The sequence below is a fragment of the Megascapheus bottae genome, chromosome 3 (assembly GCF_031878675.1).
Source record: "Megascapheus bottae isolate mThoBot1 chromosome 3, mThoBot2.hap1, whole genome shotgun sequence".
Classification (NCBI taxonomy): Eukaryota; Metazoa; Chordata; class Mammalia; order Rodentia; family Geomyidae; genus Megascapheus; species Megascapheus bottae.
Window position 1 is genome coordinate 7836672 of NC_143511.1, and position 19465 is coordinate 7856136.

The 19465-nt window shown below is 36.4% G+C and overlaps 1 protein-coding gene across 6 annotated transcripts in view; it reads left to right on the forward strand.

Moving 5' to 3' along the window:
• The first annotated feature begins 120 nt into the window (after nucleotides 1–120).
• Nucleotides 121–19465, forward strand: part of Tut7 (terminal uridylyl transferase 7) — a 77580-nt gene continuing 58235 nt past the window's right edge. For 2 of the 6 annotated variants that reach the window (XM_090329522.1, XM_090329525.1), the window contains exons 1-7: nucleotides 172–374; nucleotides 1686–2236; nucleotides 7789–7970; nucleotides 8298–8414; nucleotides 8906–9083; nucleotides 14162–14250; nucleotides 18744–18795. In XM_090329522.1, the coding sequence (XP_090185648.1) occupies nucleotides 1717–2236; nucleotides 7789–7970; nucleotides 8298–8414; nucleotides 8906–9083; nucleotides 14162–14250; nucleotides 18744–18795 (1138 nt within the window). In that variant the 5' untranslated portion in view covers nucleotides 172–374; nucleotides 1686–1716. Of the gene's footprint in view, nucleotides 375–807; nucleotides 1181–1685; nucleotides 2237–7788; nucleotides 7971–8297; nucleotides 8415–8905; nucleotides 9084–14161; nucleotides 14251–18743; nucleotides 18796–19465 lie in introns of those variants that run through there. The other 4 variants (XM_090329526.1, XM_090329527.1, XM_090329523.1 and 1 more) reach the window with 4 other exon arrangements.

Consider the following 19465-nt stretch of genomic DNA (forward strand, 5'->3'; position numbering starts at 1 on the left):
TGGAGAGCGGCCACGGGAGATGGGCGGGGAGCGCGGTGGGCGGGGCGGGGAGCGCGGTGGGCGGGGCAGAGCAGCGCGCAGCCCTCCGGGAGCGGCGCGCGTTTCCGGCGTGCGCGGCGGAACGCGGGGGCGGGGGCACCGTGGGTTCCCAATCGCGCACAATGAGACCGCGCTGAGCGCCGGAAGTGGAGCCGAAGGAAAACACGGAGAGAGAGAGAGCCCAGCCGGGACAGGAAGAGGCGGGGGACCTCGGCTGAGGTGGTGTGAGTGCTTCGGTACGCCTTCTCTCTGTCTCTCTCACGGACTCGCATCCGGGCTGGGGCTCCGGTGGGTTTCCTCATCGCGGGAGTCGGAGGTCTGGCCTGCCCACAGAGGTACGTTGGCTCCGTACCCCACTGGCCTCCGCGTCCCCGTTTCAGTGACCCCGGAACCCCCAAGCCCGGCGGAGACTGACCTTCCGGGTTCGAGTCCGCGTCCTTACTCTGTGTCAGGCTTTGCCGGGCAGAAGGGATTTGGGTAGTGGCGCTGGCCTCGGCCCCTTCGCCTACTGGGGAACCCCGGAACCCCTTCGAGGTGGCAGGTCACTTCCTGCTTCCTAGTCCCTGCAGTGGCGGCTTCGTGTCCGGGAGAGCCGGGGACCCCCCTCATCTTCTCCTGGGATCGCTAAGCGTGGAAAATAAAGCCCTTCAGGGGTGGGACAACCGAACGGGGCTCGGAAAGAAGTGTTGCTTTGCGATGAATTACTGTTTGCGACAAAACTGAACGCGTTTGGGGTTGGAGAGTGAGAGAGAGAGATGGGATGGCTTAGTCGGCGCGGTCCCCTGCTCGGAAACCCAGCCCCTCTGGAATTGAGGGCGGTCTGGGCTGCCTTCTTGGTCGCGAGCCCGGCGACCCGAGGTGGTGGTTTGGAAAAGTGAAAGCGAACTGGAGTTGAGTGGAAATGTAGTCAGTTCACCTACAAGTTTCGCGTACTTTGTATGTGGCTTAAAAGTAATAGCCGACTTCTTTAGGAAGACTATTTTGCACGTTTTAACAGTATCTCGGCATGTTTACTTGGAAGGGGACGCTGTTGTTTACACTATACTGTATAGATAAAAGCTTGTTCTGAGTAAAATTCTGTCCTACCGTTCTCCAGATTGTAGAAGCTTCTCATTCCCAGGTTTAATCTGGATGCTAAATAGTAAGTACTAATTTTCATGTCATTACAGGATTAAGCTTCTGACCTGTGCAGTCATATACCATTAGGGATATGATAGAAATTTTATTATAAAAATAGAAGGGGTTGGGGGTTTGGCACAGCGGAAGGGCCTTTGCCTGGCAAGTGCAAGGCCCTGAATTTGGTCCCCGGCTCTGGGGAAAAAAAAAAAAAAGAAAGAAAACTAGTTACTCAAAAGTTGAACACTGAGTATTTGGTTCACAGCCAGCTCAGGCAGTAAAGTATGTGAGACTCTTGTTTCTGAGCCATGGCTCAAGGGGTGCGGTGCCAGCCTTGAGTAGAAAAAGTTCCCAGAACAGCTCCCAAGCCCTGAGTTCAAGTCCTAGTACCAGCACATGCACAAAAAGGAAAGAAATTTCTTAAAAGACCTTTTTTTTTTCCTGTAGTAAATGTAACATTTTGTGTATATGTTCTGTTATTTTGTGTAGAAGTTCTGTGTTATAGCTAGTTTCCTTAAATCATTTTTCAGGTGCAAAGTAAGAAAATTGAAGTACAAGACTATGGGAGATGCAACAAAACCTTACTTTGTGAAGCACACTAAAGACCGAGGAACTATTGATGATGAAGATTTTAGAAGGGGTCATCCCCAACAAGATTATTTAATAATGGATGATTATGCTATAGGCCATAGCAGTAAAATGGAAAAGAACCTTCCAAAAAAAAAGATAACACCTGGGAACTATGGAAATACCTCTAGAAAAGGACCATATGCAGTTTCCAGCAATCCATACGCATTTAAAAACCCAGTGTACAGTCAACCTACTTGGATGAATGACAACCACAAAGATCAAAGTAAAAGGTGGCTGTCCGATGAAATTACTGGTAATTCAGACAGTTGGAGGGAATTCAAAATTGGGCCTAGAATTCCTATCATAAGCAGACCAAGAAAAGACTCCTTTCAAGAAAGTGATGACCGTTTCAGGCGGCAAGAAGGAAGAGGCTGCAGAACTGTAAGACCGCTGTTTCATAAAGACCTAACAAGCCTGGACACCATGTCAGAATTGGAAGCAGGAAGCCCTGGTAATGTGTTCCAACTCATCAGGTTACCCCAAAGCCAGGAATATCAAATTCTTTATTATTATTAATTATTATTATTATTATTTGCCAGTCCTGGGCCTGAGCACTGTCCTTGGACTTTTTCAGTGCCGGAGCTCTACCGCTTGAGCCTCAGCACCGCTCCCAGCTTTTTTCTATGTATTTGGTACATAGGAGTCGAACTTGGGTCTTTGTGCAGGTTAGGCAAACACTCTACCACTAGGCCAAACTCGTGGCCCCTCAAATTCTTTTTTTTTTTTTTTTATCCAGACTTATTTTATTACTTTAAAAAGGCAGTGAACCTTGCATATAAAGTAACTATTTTAAAATTGCCCTTTGGGCAAACTTCAATACATTTTATATACTTATTGCCTCAAATATTTATTTTAATGACCTCACATGGTAGTTCATGTTTTTAATTCCACGTAAGAGGGCGACATACATAGGAGGATTGAGGTCCAAGACTGGTCTTCTGCAAAATATGAAATTCTTGGAGATTTATCTGAAAAATTCTAGTGCAAACAAGGGTGAGAACATGCCTCAAGGAATAAATAATCTGTCCTAAGTATTGCCAGGAAAGAAAAAAAATTAAGTCAGATATCAGGCATGGTGGCACATACCTCTTAACCTTTGGGAGAGTGAGATGGGTTGTAGGCTAGCTTGGTCTATAAATTGAAATTTGAAACCCTTTCTCAAAAAACTATGCTTTAGGCTCTTTTTACATTAGTGAACATATATTTTGTGGAAGATGGTGGTCTTATACCCCCAGGGGCTGTATAGTAATTTCTGCATAGTATGTATGTATTTTCTAAATTTCATATTTAAATAACGTATCCACACTGCAAGTGATAGAATATAAAACTTGAAAAATTAATTGATGCAAAAACTCAAATGTAGATATATATATTTTTTTTCATGCCTGATTCAGAGCAGAATAATTTAAGTTTTTGTTCTTTCAATAGAACAGTAAACTGTCTGCCTATATTTCCAGTAGTTGCTGAGGCAGGGAAGGTCACTTGAGTGCAGTATTTCCAGGCCAGTCTAGGCTCTGTATCTAGACCCTTTCTCAAAACAAAACAGAAGAAAAGGAACCTGAGATTATATAGTTCAGTGGTAGAGACCTTGCCAAATTTGTACAAGACCTGGATGTGAGGGAAAGCTTAGCATAATAAGTTGCAAAACATGGATTTCGAAAGTTAAAACACACAGAGAAACCTTGTTTACTTTCAATAAAAGGAAAATCCATGAGGTGACTTCATGTGCTTTTTAATAATTGACTCAAAGTGATTTATAGATTTTTGTAAAAGGTGCAGAGTAGACATGTGCATTATAGCAGTGATTTCTTAAAACAAGGTTATTTTTAATTCAATGTTATATTTTCTGAAGTGCAATAAGACCATCAATTGGATGGGAAAAATGAAATCATAGCTTCTGGCTAAAAATTTCTTTTAGTGATTATATAGAACAGATTGCAAATGTTAATGTTTAAATACACTTAAATACATTTTGGCAATATAGGTACTTTCTAGGTGTACAGAGACTTTTTTCATGTATAGTATCTTAGTCGACAGTTTATTTTTGTATTGTGTTTGAATTTGTGATCCATGGATATAGAAGGCTTGGAGGGAATTGATCCTTTTTGTCAAAAAAATCTTAAAGCTGAATTTTGCAGCTTGTAAACCCAGAATTCTGGAGACAGGCAGTATTGATGAGGAAACGAGGATACATGGTAAGACCAGCTTGAGTTATATAGTGAGACTGTGGTTGGACAAAAAACAAAAGTAAACAAACAAAACAGTCTCTAGAACTTACTGAGATAAAATGGATTTTTTTTTTAAAGGAAAAGAAAGAGCTAGTGCTTTTATTAAGTAGCAGAAACAGAATAAAATGTTAGGAAGGAATTAAATAACAGGATAATAAAGGATAATCTTAGCTTTATAAATATTTGTGCTAGAAAGAACTGGAAGGAATTTTCTGATAGAGAACTGTGGTATTCTAGCAAAGGTGGAATAATAATTTTATAAACTTGCCAGCTGCAGTTTGGATTGAACTCACTGAATTCACTTAATTTTGTTGAATTCACTCAAAGTTGTTTATGTAGAATGGTAAAAGGGGAAGTAGAAATAAAATCAGGGAGTCTGTCATCCAGACCATTAACTCAGCCTCCCTAGACCTACAGGAATGAAGGAGAACCTAAGTATTAGTTGGTAAATTCTGGGCTTATGATTTGTATTTTTTTTTAAATTTTCTATGTCTAATTTCTATATCAGTGTGCAACTGAAATATTAATTACCATTAATTGAATTACCCATAATTGAACTTTTGAGGAAAAAAGCCATGAAAAGCATTGTAAGAATAAGAGATTCTTAAAGCAAATATAACTAATTAGCATATAATAATTGTATGAAAGGAATTCATTGTATTTCCATATTTGCATATAGTGTACTTCAATCAAATTTATCCTCTCATCTACTCTTTTATCCTTTTCTCACTTTTAAAACAGCTTTTGATGCCTTTCATCTCTAATTTCTAGTTTCTTACACCAAACTTCTGGGCAGGGAGTGAGTGAGGCCTAGAGGTAGAGTGCTTGCCTAGTATGTACAAAGTCCTAGGTTTAATTTCTTGGTACCACATACACAGAAAAAACTGGAAATGGTGCTGTGGTTTAAGTGGTAGAGTACTAGCCTTGAGAAAACTCAAGGGCAGTGCCTAGGCCTTGAGTTCAGGCAATAAGACTGGCAAAAAAAAAAAAAAAGAAACTTATGTTTCTGAACAGAAGTCACATGTCTATTTTGAGTAAGATTGAGAAAGATAAGAAAATTACACGAGAATAGTAGCACCTTTAAGTTAAAAGTACTGTTCATCTCAGAATTTAGTTTAGACCAAGCTAGATTAGGCTGGACTAATTTGAGTGCAGACTGTAAAGGTGTGGTAGCACACATCTCTAATCCTAGCACTGAGGAGATTGAGGCTGGAAGATAGTGTTAGGCTAGATTAGGCTATATGTGTAGTGAGATCCTGTCTCAGTAAGACCAACAAAATAAACAAGCTTAAAACCACAGGGTTGTTCTGACCAGATGTACTACTGGATTTTAAAGATTGTGATAGTGTAGCTGGGAGTAGACAAAGTATTTAAAAAAATAGTTAAAAAGCATTAAGATAGTCTGATTAGTCAAATGACTATATATTTTTTTTATTTTATTTGCTTGCTGGATTTAGACTTTTTATTTTTGGTGCTATTTGGGTTTGAATTTATAGGGCCTTGCACTTGCAAGGCAGTTACTATATTGTTTGGACCATGTCCTCAGTCCTTTTTCCTTTCTATTTTTCTAATAAAATCTTTTATGTCAGCTGCGATAACAGGCACATAACGCTATGCCCAACATTTTATCTGTTGAGTTAGGGAAGGGCCTCATGAACCGTTTGTCCAGGTTGGACTGGAACCACACAGTCCTCCCAATCTTTGCCTGAACTCAAGGCATACATATTTTCTCTCCCTCTCTCTCTCTCTCTCTGTCTGTCTGTCTGTCTGTCTGTCTGTCTCTCTCTCTCTCTCTCTCTCTCTCTCTCTCTTTCTCTCTTTCTCTCTCTCTTTCTTCAAAGCAGGGATTCTCATTGTAGCTCATACTAGCTTGGAACACTATACCCTTCTTTCTCTGTTTCCTGAGGACTGGAGTTACAGGTATATTACTTTTACTTTCTCTGACTGCATTTTGATTGAGTTTTTTTTTCTCCAAAAACTGTGTTTTCCTTGACAAATTTTAAAACATTGTTTTTTAGCTTGTCCCATATTCTGTTAGAGAAAGTGTTGGAGACTCTTGTTTATTCAGCTCAACAATGTACACAAACATATTGCTTGCTATTTGCCCACCAGACTTCTAAATAATTGTAGTAGGTTTTTGTTGTTGTTTTTTTCTTTTCATTATTTGTTTTTGCCATACAAAGGATTGAATTTAGGGTCCTGTGTATGTTAAACAATTGTTGTCTTACACTGAGTTATTCTACAGTAGCTTTTTTAAATTAAGAAAAAAACAAGCAAACTTAAAAGTACCTTCTTATACATTGTTTTACTTGGCAGCTAGTTCTGTAATTATACTAATCATGACATTCCCTGAAAAATAGGCAGAGGAATTGCCTAATGTAAGGCATTTTAGCTGGTTTTTATTTCTAAGCAAATTAAATTTTTAGCAAACCTTTGAAAAGTATTTATTCAATTTTTTAACTTGGGAAATGAATTTCCTAGTAATGTATGTAGCTAATGGCTTAAATTTTTTTTTTTTTTTAGCTTTCTCCACAGGGTTTTTTTTTTTTTTTCCTTTTTTTTATTGTAATTAGTAAAAGGGTTACATGATATTTGCCAGATAGAAGGTGCATTAATTTACGTACATTGATACCCTTTCACATGTCTTGGTACCCATTTCCCTCCCCCCCCACACTCCCCATCCATCTTGGTTTTCCCCCCTTCCCTATCAAATTTCAAATAACCAAATACAAATTAATTCAATATATCAGATAACAAAGTGAGATACTATACCAATATGAGATAACCAAGGGACAGCAAAGGAGATGAGAGACAACATAGTACATTAAGGACAACAATCATTCGTTATATGGCTTTTGTTTCGATATCCTGGAGGTCCTTTCAATTAGCTTCATACTATATGGCCTTATTAATGGCTTAATTTTTAATAACTTCAAAGAAGACAAGCCATCAAAGCCATTTAAAACATTTTTATAGTTTAATTTTGCAGTCATCTCTTTCACAAGATAAAATTTGGAATTGTGAAAGAAAAGATTCATTTAGTCATTCTAAGACTGTACTTGAAGAGCTTATAACAACTGAATTTACACTTAGACAAATGTTTATTTCAATGACAAGTTGCTTTTTATTCCACCATTAGTACACCCATTATGGTGGGGGAGTGGGGTCTAAAACATTAAAAAAGCTAAAATGAAAGTAGCAATAGGATAAGAAATAACTTGTCCTCAGTAAATAAATGGTGGCTTGGGTTTTTGCTCTTTATGAGAGAAACTCAATTATGTGTTATTGAAGGCTTTTGCAACGTACACATATTCTTAGCATGCCATGTAGGACATGGCTGATATCTAAATAATCCAAACGTACAGTATTGTCCATTTTGCTCTATTGAGATCCTTCAATTAAAAAATAAAAAGTAAATATTGATGGTTTTCTTAGAATCTCAGGTTTTTACAGGTATATTAAAATACATATGCATTATATAATTATAATTACAGATATACTGGATCTTAGGATAATTTTTATTGTTTTATTTAGTACACTCAGAAAGTATACTATTAACACATGAAATAAAATTGTATTATCAAGGTGGAGTTCCTTTTTAAGTAAGATGATTTCTGTGAATTGGTATATCCAGATGTTCTTTGTGCATAGAGTGCCATTTTCCCTCTTGTTGTGTGTTTAGAAGTCATTTATCTCATTTAATAAATATGTAAGTTCTGTTTTTATTCAGTAATGATATTTAGTGTTTGTCAACAATATTTTTCCCTAACTTAAGAAAACAAGAAGCAGCGGCCCAGACCTAGGAAGCCACGGAGGACTAGAAATGAGGAAAATGAGCAGGATGGAGAGTTGGAAGGCCCTGTGATTGACGAGTCTGTACTTTCAACAAAGGAGCTACTAGGCTTACAGCAAGCTGAGGAGCGATTAAAGAGAGACTGCATTGACAGGCTGAAAAGGGTAACATCTTCATGCATACATTTACTAGTTAAAATCTAGGCTTTCAAATTGTGATAGTAGTTGGAAATACCTTAATGAGTTGAGTATTCATTTTTGTTATCAGTGTTTAAGTACAACAAGTTGAAAGTGACATTTTTTTTTGTGGCTTAATAGTATTAATTTGTATTATACTTAAATAAAACTTTTTGACAGGATAGCAATGGCATAGACAGTATAAAAGTTTTAAAAGTAAAGGGAAAATCTCTCTCTCTCTCTCTCTTTTTTAAACTTCTTTTTTAACCTGTATTTTTGGAGATACATCTCTTTGTCAATATTTTCAAACTGTAGCAACCACGGAATTACCCTACAGCAAAGTATACCTGTAAGCTCTGTGATGTTTTGATTGAATCCATTGCATTTGCCCATAAGCATATCAAAGAGAAGAGGCATAAGAAGAACATTAAGGTGAGTTTGATTTGACCTAAGCAAGTGTTTTTACCTATCTGTCATCTTTATAGGTGTCTTACTATAGAGGTATGATATTAATGACATTAATATTTTATTATTTTCTTTTTGCCAAAATTCTGCTGGTCAGTTATGTTTGCTGGGCAGTCTAGTATTTATCTTTAAGCATAATATAATGCCAGCCAGGATGTATGTAGGAAGCAATATATTGGACCTGAGTAAATATCTTTGTGTCCATGGCAAAGCACAGAATTACTTAATTTAATCATTGCTATTTTTAGTTTTCTTTACTCTGTCCTTGTTCCTGCCTACTCTCTACTGTTCCTGTTAAGTGCATACAGTGTATATGCTTGATAGGATGAAGAATAATAGAGCTAAGATAAAACAGGCCAAGAAAACAGTGTCCTAAAATTTTGTAAAGTATTGTCTTAGTGAAAGAATCTGAAAGTATGTTTGAAGTCATGTTTTAATCTTAATATTTGTCTTAAAAGGAAAAACAAGAGGAAGAGTTGCTTACTACATTACCCCCACCAACACCCTCTCAGATAAATTCAATTGGCATTGCCATTGAAAAAGTGGTACAGGAGTTTGGGTTACACAGTGAAAACTTGGAACAGAGGATAGAGATTAGAAGTATGATGGGAAAGGTGTTCCACCACAAATTACCAGGTATTGTCTAGATTTCTTTGCTCTGTAGCAACCTTAAAGTATGTCATATTTCAAATAGCGGTAACTAAAGAAAAATTTATTGCTGGGTATCAGTGGCTTACTCCAGTAATCCTAGCTACTTAGGAGGCTGAGATCTGAGGATTAGGGTTTGAAGCCAGACTGGCAGAAAAGTGCATGAATCTAATCTCCAATTAACCATCAAAACGATGAAGTGACTGTAGCACAAGTGACAGAGACTTCACCTTGAACATAGTAGTTCTGGCACAGTGTCCAGGCCCTTAATTCAAGCCCAGGACTATATATATACAGATAGATAGATAGATAGATAGATAGATAGATAGATAGATAGATAGATAGATAGATATTGATATGTTGACATATAGATGCATATCAGTATAACATAAATATGGTTATATATTATATATCATATATGTTTCTGGCTAGATATGGTGGTACACATCTTTAATGTTCTGGAGCTGAGGCAGGAAGATTGAGACAAACCTGGACTACATAGTGATGTTCTCAATCTCAAAAACAAAAGTGACAAAACAAAACAAAAACTCATTTGCTATGTCCCATGGCTCATATTTTCAGGGTTTTTTTTGTTGTTTATTTTGTAATGTAGACTGACCTGGAACTCCTCATCTTCTTGTCTCTAGTCTCCCTAGTTGCTAGGATTACATGCTTGACAATAGTGGGATTTTTTTGGTGGTGGTGGTGGTGTTGGTTGGTTTTAAATTTTTGTGCCTTTTTCCAAGACAGCAAAGGCTTTTACATGTGCTGTCTTTGTAAATTTATTTTCATTATAAATTTCATTCTTTGATGAACTTTGATATAGTTGTAAGCCATTTTATTGGGAGCACTGTGCCTGTGATTGTGTGTGTGTGTGTGTTATTACCTTTCTGCCTATGGATTTATACATTAACTGCATAAAGTATTCTGGACATATTTTCCAGTTACATGTGTTAAGAAATATTTGAATAGATGTAAAAGAATTACATATCTAAATTGCACTTTGATCAGAAATTGTCAGTGATTTGGAATGCCTTTTGTATGCTGGGAAATTTATTTTCCAGTTCATGTGTGTCTTCTGATTATATTGAATTTAGATCTTTGCTATGAAGTTGAGCCAAAACATAAAGTAAAATAAAATGAAACCAAACAAAACCCTGAAAAATCAAAGACAAAAAAAGAATTAGATGATATGAAGCTCTGAGTTCAAACTCTAGTATTACCCGAGTATATGTGTATTTTATATGTGCATGTATGTAATATATATATATAATATATTTAATTTCTGTGGCCATTTGAGTTTTTCTGTGATAAATTTTTATTAATTGGGTATGATCAGAAATGGCATGCCTTCCTTCAGGACATAATCCATTTAGTGATTTCCCATATTTATTGTCCATGGTGTTGATCACAGGTTCTCTGAGCACAGAACTGAATATCACTGAGTATCTTCACACAAGAGACCTATAAATGGCTATCAAATACAAATTTTTGGTTATTGAAATAAAACTTCAGAAATACTCTTTACTACAGAATTACCATTATGATTGTTGTTACAATGAGTATTTCAAGTTTTATAATCTTACTCCTGAACACACTTTCCTCTAACAAAGGACTACAATTACCTGGGCTCTATCTGACCTTTCTGCTGTAAACCTTGCTGCTATTATAGTTGGTTACTGAATCTAATTTATAAGTTGTTTTTACTAGTCAGCAACCACTGGGATTTATCCATGTTTTTGCCATTTCTGTTATAGTTCATTCCTTAAACATCATAATTTTTATCTAATATTCTTGTATGAATTACAGGCTAGTTTAGTAATTCATTTTGACATGTAAGTGAGAGGTATAGCTTAGATGGTATGACACAAAATACAAGCTACACTATTAAGGTCAAGTATAGCTCATACCCTGGATAGCAGCAAACTTCACCTAACATTGGACTTAAAAAAAATCATATTAAGTGAAGTAAGTCAGACTCAAAGGAACATAGGCTCAATGGTTTCCCTCATTTGTCATAATCAGTAGAAACCTTGGGCTCTCCTAGCAGAGATTTGCAATAGATCAAAACCTAGATACATAAGGCCATATAGGATGAGGCTTAAATGAAAGGACCTCCAGGATATAGAAACAAAAGCCATACAATGAGTGATTGTTTTCCTTAATGTACTATGTTATCTCTCATCTCTTTTCATGTCCCTTGGTTATCTGATATTGTTACAGCATTTTACCTTGTTATCTGATATATTGTATATATGTTTATCTGGTTATTTGAAATCGGATAGGGAAGGGGGGAAAACCTGATGAGGGGTGGGGGTTGGGCGAGGAAAATGGGGACCAAGACATGAAAAAGAGTATCGATATTTGTGAAGTAATGCACCTTATATCTGGTGAATGTAATGTAACCCTTCTATTAATTGCTATAAAAATATATGAAAAAATAATTGGAATAACTTAGTCTGATGTTGTGCATCAGAATTATCTATGGAGCTACCAGTAATAGTTTTTTTTTTTTTTTTTTAATGTGTTTCATGGGGATTGAACTCAGTCTGGGCACTGTCCCTGAACTCTTCAGCTCAAGGCCACCAATCTACCCTTGAGCCAAACCCCACTTCCCAGTTTTCTAGAGCTTACTTGGAAATAAGGATCTCAACTCCTTTTGTGCTAGGGCTAGCTTTGAACCTTGATCCTCAAATCTCAGCCTCCTGAGTAGCTAGGATTACAGGTATGAGCCACTGTGCATGCATATGCACGTCCTTGCACGCCTGGCCCCCCATTAACAGTTTTAAAGGCTTATTATATCATTTTGATTTAGTCCAGGTTGATACATTTACTTACAAAGTATTACTTTATAATTCTTGAAAGATCATGAATATAGTATTTGTTGTATACGTATATTCACACACACATACACATATACACACATATAAAAAGATAGAAATATTTTCTCTAAAATTGAATGTATTTTATTAGAATAAAACTGAATCAGCAAAACTTAAATTTTTTAACTTGTATTTTATTGTTGGGATAATGTATAGAGGGATTATAGTTACATTTGTCAGGTAATGGGTACATTATTTCTCGAACCTTTTTACTCCTTCTGGGTGTTTGTCTCCCTTTCCCTCTCCCTCCCAATCATCTTGTTTTGCCCTTCCTTTCCCTGTTTCAAATAAATAAATAAATATATGTACAATATATCAGCTAACAAAGTCAGCTACAGTAACCACATAAGATTAACCATAAGTGGAAAAAAAGAGAAAAGAAATAACTTCATATAGTACATTAAGAACAATTATCACAAAGATATCCTAGAGTTCATTTTGTTTAGTCTCATCCTGTATGACCATATATGATGCTTTTGAGCATCAGTGCTCTATCTGATCATCACAAGGAAAAGACTCAACCCTCCTAAATTAATTCAAGAATTCTTGGTTTGTTTTTTGATTTTGCTTCTTGTTTTGAGTTTCTTTTGTTTTTTGTTCTGTCTGTTCTGGTTTTTTTCCTTCCTTTTTCTATACTTGTCTTTGTTTTTCCTTGCCTTATCCTCCCCCCACCTTCTTTCTTCTGCCCCTCTCTCCTTTACCATTTCATTGCGGCTCTCTTCATCCCTAGAAACATAGTCTTTTTCATTAATTGTGTACATATCTAACTCAGACTATTCTTTTGATTCCCTAGCCCCATATATCTCAATCTCAGTACTTTTTTAAATTTTAGTATTACTTGTTTGTACTAGTATGTTCTTTTCTTTTTTTTTTTTTTTTTTTTTTTTTGGCCAGTTGTGGGGCTTGAACTCAGGGCCTGAGCACTGTCCTTAGACTTTTTCTCAGTACTAGAGCTCTACCACTTGAGCCACAGCACCACTTTCAGGTTTTTTTTTTCTATGTATGAGGTACCGAGGAATTGAACCCAGGTCTTCGTGCATGCTAGGCAAGCACTCTACAACTTCATTATACCCAGATATTTCTAGTCCCTGTCCCTTAGAAGATTTCCTTACTTAGTTGATCCATAATAGTTTGTTGTTGACCCAGACTTTATCTGTACTCGTGGAAGTGTCCTTGTTATCTAGATGGATTTAATCACATAGTGGTCAGGTTAGTATTTGCCTTAAAACTATGTACAGTGGTGGTATTGTTTCTGTTTTTAAATCAAATTTTGAGTCCTCTGATGAGAATAGTTATTTTGATACAATAATAGTAGATCATTGGCAGTGTTATAAATGCTATAGTGATAAATATACGTACATAACATCATTTGCTGAAGAGGAAATTCCTACTCGCTGCCATTTTAGGTTATATTGTGGATACAAGTATTTTTTACAAAGGGGAGGTTATTTCCCATTGATTTTGTTCATATTAAAATTGACTCTACAAGGTATGGTGGCAATTACCTGTAATTCCAGCACTCAGAAAAAAGTAGTTTGAAGCCAGCTTGAAGAATATACAAATACCTTGTCTCAAAAATTTTTATTTTAAAGTTAACTTTATGTTGAAAAGTATTTTTTCTTACTACTGTTTACTGAGACATGCTCTTTAGTGAAAGCAGTACTTACGTCTGCTTTCTAATAGTTTGCAGTAGTATATTATACTACTGCTTATAAACCTGAAACATGCCTCTTGCAACTGGCCTTTTCTGTTGTTTGTGAGGCAGTGTTTTGTTCTATAGCCTAGGCTGACTTTAAATTCATTTTGTAGTCTAAGCTGGCTTTCAACTCAGGATTACTCCTATCTAAGCCTCACTAAGTGCTGAGATTATACTCATGGCCCACCAGGCTTGACTTAATTTTCATGGTTCTCTTCCAAATCACTACCAATCAAGTTTTCTGCAAAAAAAAAAAGTGAGAATAATAATACAGAAATACTTAACATGTTTTACAACTGGCTTGACAAGCTTGACTATTAGTAATAGAGCTTTCTGTGTTACATAAAGCTAAAGGCATAGCAAATAGCTACCTGTTCCTTTTATTTTGTTGTGTATGTAGATTTTTCATGGTCCTATTTCTGAAAGAGCAGTGTTTTATGATATCTATTAAGAAATTTTACTTACAACTTTTGTATATTTATTTTTAGATTGTTCTCTCAGATTATATGGGTCTTCCTGTAGCCTACTGGGTTTCAAAAATTCAGATGTTAACATTGACATTCAATTTCCAGCCACTGTAAGTATAAAATGGTATAGATTTCTAAACATTTATAATCTGAAAGTAGTTAGCTCTTGAGTTTCCTCTATTATATACCAGGTTTAGTAAGAATACTTATGCTTTTCTTTTTTGGTAAAACTAGGCTGTGAATTCAAAGCCTTTTGCTTCTAGATGATACACTCTCATCTTGAGCTTCATCCCTAGTTCCTTTTATGCTTTCATTGCTTTTCAAATAATTTCTTACTTTTTTCTGAAGCTGACCTTGGATAGGGAACCTCTTGTCTATGCTGGGATTGTAGGCATGTACCACTACATTCAGTCTAATTATTGTGCTTTTATTTTACATACGGAATAATAAATAAATTAAAGTGTATTCTTCCCCACCCTCACCCCCCCAGTCCTGGGGCTTGAAATCAGTGCCTGAGGAGTGTGTCCTTGGGCTTCCTCCAGGCTAGCGCGCTACCATTTGAGCCACAGCACCACTTCTGGCTTTTTTGTGTGTGTGAGTGTCGGTTGTGGGGTTTGAACTCTGGGCCTGGGTGATAGCTACCGCCTTCCACCTTTAGCCACAACCTCCACTTCTGGCTTTTCTATGTATGTTGTACCGAGGAATTGAAGCTGGGTCTTCGTGTATGCTAGATGAGCGCTCTACCCCTAGGCTAAGCTCCCAGGCCCTTAAGTGTCATTCTTGCACACAAGCCATGCTGATTTTCTCTTATTGTCCCATTTTAGTAAATGTCCTGCCAAAGTGATCACTAATGATTATGCTTTTAAATAACTATACCTAGCCTAGGTTTCTGTCTTAAGCATCCTTCAGAAAAATGTGGATGAGTCAGAATTTTAAAACTTGAAAGAACATAAGTGTGCTTGACCATTTACCCACTGGTGGTTCCCATTCATTTTAGATGCTGGTGAAAATACAGATTCCAACATTCTACCCCAAAATGTCTGTTTCATAGCCTGTAATTTTCTGCTATACCTGACTGCTGTAGCTACCTGATCAGCCAATCAGTAATTTTTTTACTCTGCTTACTTTTTAATCCTTTGGCTATATTTGTGCTTGAACTCAGCCTCATACTTGCTAGGTAAGCTCATTATCTCTTGAGCTACATCTTCAGTCCAGTTTTACTATTCTTTTAATTTTAAATTCTGATCAATTGTTTTGATTTTGAACCATTCATTTATTTACCAGATATTCACTAAATCCTTGTTTCATGGCAGGCACTCTATTGGATTCTGAGGGACAAACTGATATAGCCCCTCTTTCACAGAACTCAGCTAGTGAAGAAGATAAGAAGTTTTCCATAACATTATTACTTTTTACAAGTCATTTTTTATGAATATCAGATATATTTATTCATTGGCGTTTTTTTTGCAAATAGTCTTTGGATCTTTTTCTTTTAATTTTAATTTTTTTACTGTTATTATAAAAGTGATTTACAGAGGGGTTACATTACATTTCTTTGGATACTGTTACCCCTTCCCTTGCTTTCTTTCATTTTTCCCTTCCATCCCCACCCATGAGTGGTGAAGTTCATTTTAAACATAGTGTACAGTGAGTTCCATTGCTGCATTTGTTCACCCTTTGTCCCTCCATTTCTGTGCCTCCCCTTACATTTCCAAGGACATATATATGAACAAACAAAACAAAATGGGCACAAAAGGGGAAAAAAAAATCTCTTGTTCACATCAAATATTTTTGCTATTCTGTTTCAAAAAAATTCAAAACAGCAAAAACATATAACTTATGACTCCCATAATTACACATTCTTCTTTTTTTATTTTTTCCTGTCGTGGGGCTTGAACTCTTGGGCTGGGAACTGTCTCTGAGCTTCTTTTACTCAAGGCTAGTGCTCTACCACTTGAGCCACAGTGCCATTTCTAGCTTTTTCTGAGTAGTTTATTGATTTTTTTCCTGAGTAGTTTCCTGCCTGGGTTTTGGAATATGACCCTCAGATCTTAGTCTCCTGAGTAGCTAGGAGTACAGGCATGAGCCACCAGTGTCTAGCTCATTATATTTCTTTTTTTTTTTTTTTTTTTGCCAGTCCTGGTCTTGGGCTCAGGGCCTGAGCACTGTCCTTGGACTTTTTCAAGGCTTAGCACTCTACCACTTGAGCCTCAGCACCACTTCCAGCTTTTTTCTATGTATGTGGTACTGAGGAATCAAACCTGGGTCTTCGTGCATGCTAGGCAAGTACTCTACCACTAGGCCAAACTCCCAGCCCTCATTATATTTCTTAATTAAAAAAGTTTTCCATTTTTTCTCATGAAGATTGTTAGGATATTTTTTTTTTAAATAATCATACTGTATTCCCTTTTTCTGCCTGTGGTGAGGAATAGTGATTTAACGGAAAGATGTCCAAGAAGTATTTAACTGCAAAAAGATGAAGTGTTTACAGTGTTTATTTTTTGTCTCTCATTCTCTCCTCCTCCTCCTCCTCTTCCTCCCCTTCCTCCTCCTCCTCCTCCTCGTCCTCTTCTTCTTCTTTTGCAAACAGAGAAAGAATTAGAAACTTTTATTTCTATTTGATTACTCATAGTAACTCTAAAAGTACTTACAAACAATGAACATCAGTCACAGTTGGGAAGATGAAGAATGAACTGGGAAGGTCATTCTATATCATTTAATATACATTTTATAAATTATATATACACGTAAATATATTCACATATACATAGACAAAATAAACTGAAAATTTATTTATAAAGCAATGTGAATTGGATGTGGTAGTATCAACTTGTAATACCATCTAAATTAGAAAGATAGAGAATTTGAGGAAGAAAAGCCTGAGTTACACAAAGACACTCAACACAAAACAAAAATCAGTATGAAAATCTTGCATGACCTGTTTCTCAAGTTTGGTTGTCTTTCAGTTTGTTTGGGAAGCCAAGCTACCTAGCAGCTTTTATCTTCTATTTGATTTTCTTCTGAAGAGATCATAAAACATTATAAACATCCTCACTAGTCTTCTGAACATTTTCTTAATCAAGGAAACTAAGTTTAAAAATAGTATACATGAGCCAGGTGCTGGTGGTTCACACCTATAATCCTAGTACTCTGGAGGCTGAGATCTGGGGAAGGTGATTCAAAGCCAGCCAGGGCAGAAAAGTCTATGGGATTCTTTATCTTCAATTAATAACAGGAACAACCAGAAGTGGCACTGTGGCTCAAGTGGTAGAGTGCTAGCCTTGAGCAAAAGGAGCTCAAGAATGGCATACAGGTCCAGAATTCAAACCCCAGAATTGGCAAAAAAATAAAAAAATAGTATACACAGAATGAAGACTGTTCCTTTTCAGGTTTGTTCACAATCAATTGGCCTACACTTTCTTTGAGTCCCCAAACAGACCAAATCTACAAGTATCTGAACCCAGGAAAGAAAGTACATGTTTACATTCAAGAATTGAAGAGTAAATGTAAGATGAGCAGAACATCAGAGACACTTTGAGAAGGTCAGCTATTAGCATCCATTTTAATATGATGGCATTTCATTGGACATTGCACATTCCAGCAAGGGAGAAAAACTGTGCAGTAAATTCTGGCCTTTAGCTGGTTAATTGGAAATAAGGGTCTTTCAGATTTGTCTATATAAGCTGGTTTACATCTCTGCCTCTTGAGTCGATGGGATTGCAGGCTTGAGCCTGGGAAGCTAGCAGTTCTAGCTGGCTGGTACTTCTACCACTTGTCTCCAAGATTACTTGCCATCTTTGTGGGACTAACTGTGAATCTGCAGTCAGAAGAAGGCAGCAGGAAAGCATAGCTACCAGAAAGCTGGAGCTGGCATTGACACACTTATTATTAATTAAAAGGAGAGTTATACCTGGAAAACAAGTTCCATATGGCAGAAAGCAAGTTCTAGTCTGAGATTTAGCAGTCATGAATGCCTCTTTGAAAGATAACATTTAGGAAGATTAGACTGGAAAAGTAGGCCTGGGTTCAACATGCAGGATTTTACAAATTATGCTAAGAATTTTACTTTGGCTTAAGGTAGTAAGTTACTGAGAGTTTTAAGGGGTCCACTGCAAAAAATTAAAAGATATTTGAATCCTTGTGAAACAAGGAATGGAGAAAGACTAAAGAAATAATAAAGTTGGACCACTAAGCTACCAATTACAATAGTTTTGCAGAGTGGGAGGTGATACATTATTAACAGTATGACAACTTCTACCTGTGGATTTGTTGAGAGAATTAGATCATCAGGAGTAAATTATGATGAGGTAGGTCTCTTGCCCATAGTATGACAACTTCTACCTGTGGATTTGTTGAGAGAATTAGTTCATCAGGAGTAAATTATGATGAGGTAGGTCTCTTGCCCACAGTCACACTCATTTGGTGCTCATCTGTCTGCCTTTGACTAATATGTACATACAGCATAATGATTCATTTCATTACTGTGGTAGCAACATGTATTTCTAATTAGAAAAGCAATTTGGGTAGCTTTTGGCTGTATAGTATACCAGCAAAATCAAAATATTTAGGGGTTATTTCATGTATTCATTCATTTATTTCCTAGATATCTCAACCAGATGTCCTCTTACTTGTACAAGAATGTTTAAAGAATAGTGGTAAGGCTAAATTCTTTGCATACTTTGCTATTAAAGAAATTTCCTTGTCTCTAAATTTGAGTATTTTATTATTAAAGTCTGAAAATAAGCCATGTTTTAAAAATTGTTTTTATAGATAATATTCAAGGCAAATACCCATCAATTAATAACTAGATTATTTTATTAACTATTGCTATGAATTATTACTAATTAGTTGTTAGTTATCTAGTTGACTAGTATTAAGTTCTATGAATTATTCTTGAGTAGTCATTTCAATGCAAAGCTTTTTTAGCTTAATGGTGACATTACTGTTTATAACGAATACTTGAGTCCTAGACTATAAGAAATCCAGTTTGTAAAATTTACTCTTTAAATATAAAGGTAGAAGATAATCTGCTTTATTCAGTGGCCTAAACCAGTATGTTACAAATGGCAAATAGGTGTGACCCAAACCTAATCAATGAACTATCAAATAGTTGTTCTCACGGAGGTTTATGAATTGTTTTATCCAGTGTACTTTCCATCTCAGATCTGAAGGAGATTTTTTTTCTCTGCCTCATCAGACTGTTTGTTAAATTAGGCATTCCTGTCCTTTCTTGTTGGTTGAGTAAAACATTAAACATTTTATCTTATATATCAGTCAATGCATTGTTTAACACTAATCATTCGAGTAGTTTTGGTTTTAGAGCGT